Source organism: Capra hircus, unplaced genomic scaffold (assembly GCF_001704415.2).
Source record: "Capra hircus breed San Clemente unplaced genomic scaffold, ASM170441v1, whole genome shotgun sequence".
NCBI classification, from domain to species: Eukaryota; Metazoa; Chordata; class Mammalia; order Artiodactyla; family Bovidae; genus Capra; species Capra hircus.
The window spans coordinates 24-8,046 of NW_017212315.1; the positions used below are offsets into that span (position 1 = coordinate 24).

At 40.5% G+C, this 8,023-nt stretch overlaps 1 protein-coding gene across 1 annotated transcript; it reads left to right on the forward strand.

Moving 5' to 3' along the window:
• Positions 1-664: 664 nt before the first annotated feature.
• LOC108635234 (carbonic anhydrase 1-like) lies at positions 665-7,751 on the forward strand (the record flags this gene model as incomplete). Its single annotated transcript, XM_018045477.1, has 5 exons — positions 665-945; positions 3,710-3,805; positions 4,531-4,593; positions 6,050-6,205; positions 7,060-7,751. Coding segments are annotated over 5 exons (713 nt in total), but the record flags the coding sequence as incomplete, so codon positions are not given.
• Positions 7,752-8,023: the final 272 nt, after the last annotated feature.

The following is an 8,023-nucleotide window of genomic DNA, read 5'->3' on the forward strand; positions in this document are numbered from 1 at the left end:
AGCTTCCCCTCTCCCTATTAGATCATAGTAACTGAATTATCTTCATCTCCCAGAATCTAGCACACTTCCTTGTTCACAGGAAAATTCTCAAAACTGTTTACTGAATAATTTACTAAATAGCCGTTTCAAAAATCAGCTCTACTGTCAAAAGGCAAAATTAGTCATAGCACATTCCTGCAAGGTTCGAGCCTAAATTTCAGACATCCTGGGCTATGTCCTTTGTTAATATTGGATTAAGTCTGGTACTGTGTGTGTTTATTAATCATATGGTTGGATAGGCTCTCTAAAGCAAAATGACCCTTCAGTATGAGAATTTTAAAAATTGACCCTACCCTCCTACTGGAACTTTTTTCGTCCCTGGCTAGGAATTGTCAGCAAAGCTGTCAGAATACCCTCTTGTATCTTGATCAGTTACAAGATATGTGCAGAGTGATTTGTTACTAAAAATAAATTGCTAGATATCTTAATGCATGCTGTCCATTACTGTCTGTTGAAAGAATGAATGAACTTATAAACTAAAGCAGGTTCAAGGAAAGACCTCTCATCCGATAATTCACTCATCTTCCAATATGTTTTCCTGAAAACAGGAAAAGATAAAATTATAGCCCATGTGCTGGGAACCGCATAAGGCACGCACAATCTTAAGGTGCGGCACACATCTGAGCCCATGATTGTGGGCATGGGGAAAGACCAACAGGATGGGAACTTTGGACTACGGTTTATTTTCATTACTACTCGACCCAATTTAATGCTAATTTGTATTCAACGCAAAGACAAGCTGGAGCTCATGACTGTAACACTAACAGCACTTTCCTTTTTCTCCTAGTGCTGAAAGGCGGCCCTCTACCTGAGAGCTACAGGCTGCGTCAGTTCCATTTTCACTGGGGCAGCACCGATGACTGTGGCTCTGAGCACTTAGTGGATGGAGCCCCATTTTCTGCAGAGGTAATGCAGCTGAACGAGTGAGAGCAGCTACGCCGAGAGTCCTCCCAGAAGTAGCCCCTCATAACACGGGGGTGTGTGTTAGTCGCTCAGTCATGTCCAGCGCTTTGTGACCCCGGGGACTGTAGCCCGCCAGGCTCCTCTGTCCATGGGATTCTCCAGGCAAGACTACTGGAGTGGGCAGGCCTATCCCTTCTCTAAGGGATCTTCCCCACTCAGGGATCAAACCAGGGTCCCTTGCATTGCAGGCAGATTCTTTACCTGTCTAAAACCACCAGGAAAGCGCCCCTTATCACTTAAGACACAATTTCAACAGCTCCAAAGGAATGAGCATTTTGCGGTCTGTAAAGAATTCCTAGGCTCCATTAAACTTAAACAGTGACACATTGTGTTTGGCCAATGGGAGGACAATTTTCACGTGAGGGGAGGCAGGGTGAATTTGCCAGTCAAACTCCTGAGCCTCCAATGTGTTTTCATTTCAGAATGTCTCAGAAACTGCTGCCTGACATCAGGCTAACCTCAAGGGGAGTTGCTGCTCTCCTCTTAACACTCTGAGCCCCAGAGGGAAACACACCATCATTCTCTTCTCATTTAAAGGTTCAAGGGTGCACTCCCGCAGCAGAGGTATAGCCAGGCAGAGGCACTCCATTAAGATTCTACTAAGAGGGCCAGTTTAACCTCAGGAGTCATCACAACGAGTAGCATCCTCTAGACGAGGGTTGGGGCTCCCTGGCAGCAGGCCACTACCCTCTGGCCTCTTGACTTGCCTCCACATGGAAGTCTGTGATTCAGTTCAAGATATTCTGCCCGTATATCCACGATAAAATCAAGGAAAATGTGCATCAAACTCTCAACAGGGGTATGGAGACTGAAACCAAAAAACTTTTGTTCTTTGTATGCATGACTGTTCAATAAGTTTGTACCGATGCAGACGGGGTTGGGTTTTTTGTTTTACTCTTGTAGAATGAATCTGTAATACACAGTTTTGCAACATGCTTTTTTTTTTTTTCATTTACCAATGATCATGGTCATTGTTCCATGTCAGCAGGAATTCCTAAAGTCTGCACGGTATTTCCATGTGTGCATATGTTAGAATTTATTAACTAATTCCTACATAGGAACAATTGCAATGCCTTTCCCATTTCATTCTGTTGTGTTTTTTTTTCTTCACAAAAAAGAATGGGTAATAACTACATTTGTACAAATATCTTACACTGGTGAAAGCAATTGTGTAGGACAGATTTTTTGTAAGAGGGATTGTTGGGCACAGACTATGTGTCGTATTCATTTTGATAGAAAAGTTGGGAATAGTATACAAATAAAACTTACTTTATGTTACACTAGAAAGCCAGGCTAGGAACTTTCAGTGGTGCAGAAAATCTATTAAATGTTTTGTTTTTTCCTATTTATTTTTCATAAAATTGAAAGTGGACTGAAATCAAAATGGGGTGAAAATCTAAATTAGTAATAGTATTATGTCTGGGGGAGGATATTTGGCTGTATCTAAGCAAGCCGGCAGTTGGTGATGGACAGGGAGGCCTGGCGTGCTGCGGTTCATGGGGTCGCAAATAGTCGGAGACGACTGAGTGACTGAACTGAACTGATCTGAAGAAATCTGAATCAATGAACGTCTTATCTAATTTGAGGCAAGTGGGTTAATCCATGTTGGAGGTGACAGGCTCTCAGTCACTAAGTTCAGCTTGTGAGAGAGGGTAGGAGGGAGGGTGGGAGGGAGACCAGGGGAGTGGTGGGGAGAAAGAGCGGAGACAGAGAGGAGACCTGTGGGTGGTGGGGAAGCGGACGGCTTTGGTATACAGTCATTGAAGCGACCCGGGATCACTTGACATTAGGTGGTCAGAAAAAGACTTTTTCAGGAGTAGCATTTGATTTCAGCCATAATTCGAGTCAAAATCCTGCCATTTTGACTTGCCATCCCAGAGGAAAATCAGCAGTTATGCGAAGCCTTAGAGCTCTGGACTAAGTGCAAGGCTAACATCTATGCGCTGCGCGGAAGGATGGATGCCAGTAAGTGGAGAAAAGTGAGAAAGGAATAAGGGCTGCAGTGTTCGGTTGAGCAGTTAGAGGGAAAGTGATGCCTTTTGCTAAAGCGCGAAGATGAAACGCGTCTGGAAAAGAGAAAGTCAAGAGTGCTACTTTGGCCGTGTTAAGTTTGAGATGCATGTCAGGCATCCATGTGGAGATATCAGGAAAGAATCAGGAAGACGTGCACACGGCCTTGGATATACAGGTCTAGAGTTTCACAGAGAACTTAGGCAGGGGCTGTTGGCTTGAAAGGTGTCTGGATCTGCTCAGGAGAACCTGCCCTTGGCCAAGACTCCAGACATCTCAGGAGCCCCTTCTCACAAAGTTACCGGGTACCTCAAGCTAGAAAATTATTTCAGTTTTTGTCTCCAAACTAGTTAGCCGGAAATACTTCATCTTCTCTCACCAAACAGAGAGGTGTCTGTTTTTTCTGTTTTGTTTTGTTTTAAGAAGTAATATTGAATAGTTATGATATTGTGGGAAAAAGAAGTTCTACTTACTGGTTCCAGGATTTACAACGTGCCCACTCTCTTCAACTCTATTTTCTTAAGAAAACCCTTCTTAAGAGTGCAAACATAGCCCTTCCCATACCCTGGATAAAGGGTCACACAAGTTTTATCTATCCAAGCCAAGAAATAGCTGTATAGACCCACATGTTAAGGTCTAACTTGCTTTTCCCTTCACCGTGGTATGAATAACTGCTCCATCACCTTGTGCGTTTTAGCTTCATTTAGTTCACTGGAATTCTGCCAAGTACCCCAGCTTTGCTGATGCCGCCTCACAGGCTGATGGTTTGGTGATTGTCGGCGTTTTGATGAAGGTGAGTCCTAGAGAGCCTCGGAGCTCTGCTACAATTATTCCCTTACCAATCAGACCACAAGCTAGGGTGAAATACAGCAGACGGGTGTTGGCGTCTCTCTGCTTTTGAAATGTCTCCTTCTACTAGTGAAAGCGCAGGTGAACAAGCTGGTCTCCCGTATATGTTTGCTTTGCTTGACTTTCCCCTCGTGAAGAGAGAAAGACATTTCAGGCAGAGATGAAATGGGAAGGTGTTGATGGTGGGCTAATTGTTTTATTTTTCAGCTCATCTTTCACTTTTCGTCTAAACTTTCTACATCACAGAGTCAGGAGTTTATCAATTTAATATTTCATCAGGAAAAAAATATGAAGAGGACTTTTGTCCCATAAAGAAAGTTCACTTGATATTTAATATGGAAGATTCAAATCTCCCGTAGGAGAGTCCCTGAAAAGTCCTATAGTGAAGTTACTCTTAAATGGAGTATATTTGGGTGACTAACTTTTGGAATTATAGTAATTCTAGTTAATCTTTACTGAACACTTGTAACATACCATTCATTTGACTGATTAGAATTTTAATAGAACAGACCAAAGAGGCTTGCTTTTGTATTTTAGTTGTGCTAAATGCCTGTATTTTGACTTGTATATCTTTTCTTCAGTTATTGTGTTTAATTTTTAAAAAATTAACTAAATACGATTTTACTAGCTAACAATTGTTATCTCACACTTAATTTTTTTAATCTCCAGGTGGGTCAGGCCAATCCAAACCTTCAGAAAGTACTTGATGCCCTAAAAACAGTTAAAACTAAGGTAAATAGACTCATTAAGTTAGTTTAAATCAGAGAACAAGAATCTACAGAACCTCAGAAATCATTTAATTGCATATTTGATATGAGGAGTAGGAAGTCCTCAGCAAACCCATCAATCTGAAAATCAAGGTACTGCTTACATGGTCCTCGTTTCTGAGCTCTCTGACGCAGTGATTTATTTTGGTTTCGTATTTCATAGTTACCACTGATCTATTTCAGCAAGATGAAGCCTGTAGAAGCATGGTTTTCATAGCTGTTTCATGCATCGTAACTATGGTGCCCACTGTCAGCTTAGAAAAAGATGGATTGTTCTGATATATTTACTCTTAGCTTCACCGTTTTGATAATAAAGACTTAAATGATGTATCAGAGATTTGCCATTGTCATTCACACTTTGTAGAACTACCATACCTTTATGTAAAATAAATCCAGTTCATGTTGAGGCCCCAAAAATTAAACTTTTATAAAGTGAGAAAGTTTAAAGATAAATAAGCACTCAACTCAAGAATGTAAAAAATGATACATGAAAAGAAAGTAGAAGGAAATGATTAAGATGAAGTAAAACATTAATAAAATAAGAAAGAAAATGAATAAATGCAGGTCAAATGTTATTAATAAAGTGAAAAACGAATTCTTTGGGGAAAAAACAACCTAAAAAGGTTATTTTTGGCAGGTTGATGATGGGGGGGGATATAAACACAACAAATTATTACAAATAAGGAAATGGGTCATAACCAAAGATGCATTAGAAGTTTCAAGAGAGAAAAGCTTGTACAGTTGACCCTAGAGCAACATGGGTTTGAACGGCACAGGTCCAGTAACTGTGGATTATCCTTTTGATAAATGCTTGCTCTAGCACCACAGAATTGGCCCTTAAATGAACCTGCTGATGCACACCCACGATTATGAGTGACGACCATAAGCTTATGTGTAGATTTCTAAGTGCTCAAGAGGTCAGCACCAATAACCCCTACATGAATGACCAATCAGTAAAGAAGAAGCCTTTGCTTATGCTTAGCCAAATGAGGAAGGAAGAAGAGAGACCAGTCACAAAACTAGTGTAGTGTATTTTCTGTCATCTGTCACTTTCACTGTTTATATTTACAAACACGCTGTTGTCATTGTTTAGTCACTAAGTGGTATCCTATTCTTTGTGACCCCATGGATTGTAGCTGACCAGGCTCCTCCATCCATGGGATTCTTCAGGCAAGAATACTGGAGTGGGTTGCCATGTCCTTCTCCAGGGGATCTTCCCCACCCAGGGATCAAACCTGTGTCTCCTGCATTAATGGGCAGCTGACCACCCACAAACATACCAGTCATGAAATACTATACAGTAGAAATATTGATCAAATTCTTTGCTAAGACCTATCTACCAAATAATATGTATGTCATATATGCAATGATGTAAATATTTTACATCAGGGCATGATACATCGCTTATCGTTTTCTTTCAGAACAAGAAAGCTCCATTCACAAATTTCGACCCCTCTGTCCTCTTGCCTTCATGCACGGATTACTGGGCCTACTTTGGTTCACTGACTCACCCTCCTCTTCATGAGAGTGTCACCTGGATCATCTTTAAAGAGACCATCAGTGTGAGCGCGGAACAGGTAGCGTATCAGAGGGGCGTGCGGGGGAATCGGAAGTGCAAGGCAGGATATCAGTTCAATTCATACTGAGGGAAATTATTCTTGCCATTCAATTTTGGAGAGTCCCCTTTCAACTGAGAAAGATTTATTAGTGACATCAGGTCTATTAATAGCCAAAAAGTAGAATGTACTTATAAGCACTTTTTTCTTTATGTAGAGGTTCAGAATTCCCGCTCTTCTTTTCACCTTAATAAGGGATAATCCACCCTCTTTGGGGAACTGTGACTCTTGAGTGGCATACCTTGATCGTTGATGTTGGTTTTTCATTTTTTTAAAGCTTAAGCTCTTCAATAGTCACTAAAATATCTCATTAATTATCATTTATAATTATAATTAAAACTGCCATTGATTGAGCAGCTCTTTTCATCAGGTGCCTTACATACATTTTGTCAGTCAAGTCTCACAGCAAACCTGCAGTGTGACCTGTTGGTATAAGAGCTAACACTTCTTTAGCATATACTACATGCCAAACGCCAACTAAGAACCTTATCTCTGTTGAGCCATTTAGCCTTCACCAAAACACAGTGAAATAGTACCATATGGAAACTGAGGTTCCAAGCAAGGAAGTCTCTTACTCAAGTGTGAGAAAGCTGGAATGCTAATCCAGTCAGTCATTGATAACTGAAGCCAAATGCTTGGTGCAAAGACATGTGCAAGAACTGTTCGGCTTCCTCCCTTTCCATCAGTGAAACCATTGCAGTCTTCAACCTGATTTTCTACATAACAGTGCATCAATCATATTAGAAAAAAAAAAACAGTGTTCTCTGTGACATCAAGAGCTATTGCTTCTCTAAACATGTTATCCTTCCCCCAAGCTGGCGCAGTTCCGCAGTCTGCTAGCAAATGCTGAAGGCGATAAAGAAATCTGCATCAAGCAGAACTACCGACCACCCCAGCCTCTGAAGGGCAGGACAGTGAAAGCTTCATTCTGACGGGCCCAAGAGGAAGCTCACCTTCCCTCAAGAAGCACAGCTCTGCTTCTGACATAATCCAACAAAACAAGCTTTAAGAAATATGTTTATTTCAATACTAGCTAGACAGCCTGCTTGCGAATTTACTCTGCAGAACGCAAAATCTTTTTCTTATCTTGAACTCAAACAGTAATCTGTAAGTTCACTAAACTTGTGCTTAAATTCAATCTGTTGCATTGACTTTCTTATCATTGCAATTAAGGCATACTTGATTTCTTCAAGACTTTATCCCTTCCCATTTTATTCAGTTTAATTGGACGAAAAATAATTTTATCCCTTTCTTCTCGTCTATTACGTACTATACGTTTAAATGGCATTAGGTGCTACTCCATTTACATTCAAGAATCTTAAATGCTTTCATTTGCAACATTATTCTGATGCGATATCAGGTCTATTACTCAAATATAATGACCTAAGAGCAGCTTGAGATGAAATGTTAAGAATTCATTTGCTTACGCTTGAAGACAAATATGCAGCTAAAATGACAACTGGATTTTCTATTATGGTCAAATAAATGGCCCAACATTGCTACCGTTTGTGTGCTCTGTTATGAAAACGATGCATCTCATTTAAGAACTGACACTTCTGGTTATTCCTTCACCCGATAGCAAGGCCAATGGGGTTGTTCCATCATTATAACTAGTTACCTTATATGAAGACTCTGTATGTCAAATTTGGAAGAAAAGTCACCTGTGAGTTATTTTTGAAAATAATGAAGGAATCACTTGACTTAGAATTGTACAGAAACATCACATAATCTTTTATTCTGGTGTGTACTTAACCTGAAGTCGGTTCTTTCTGAAGCCAT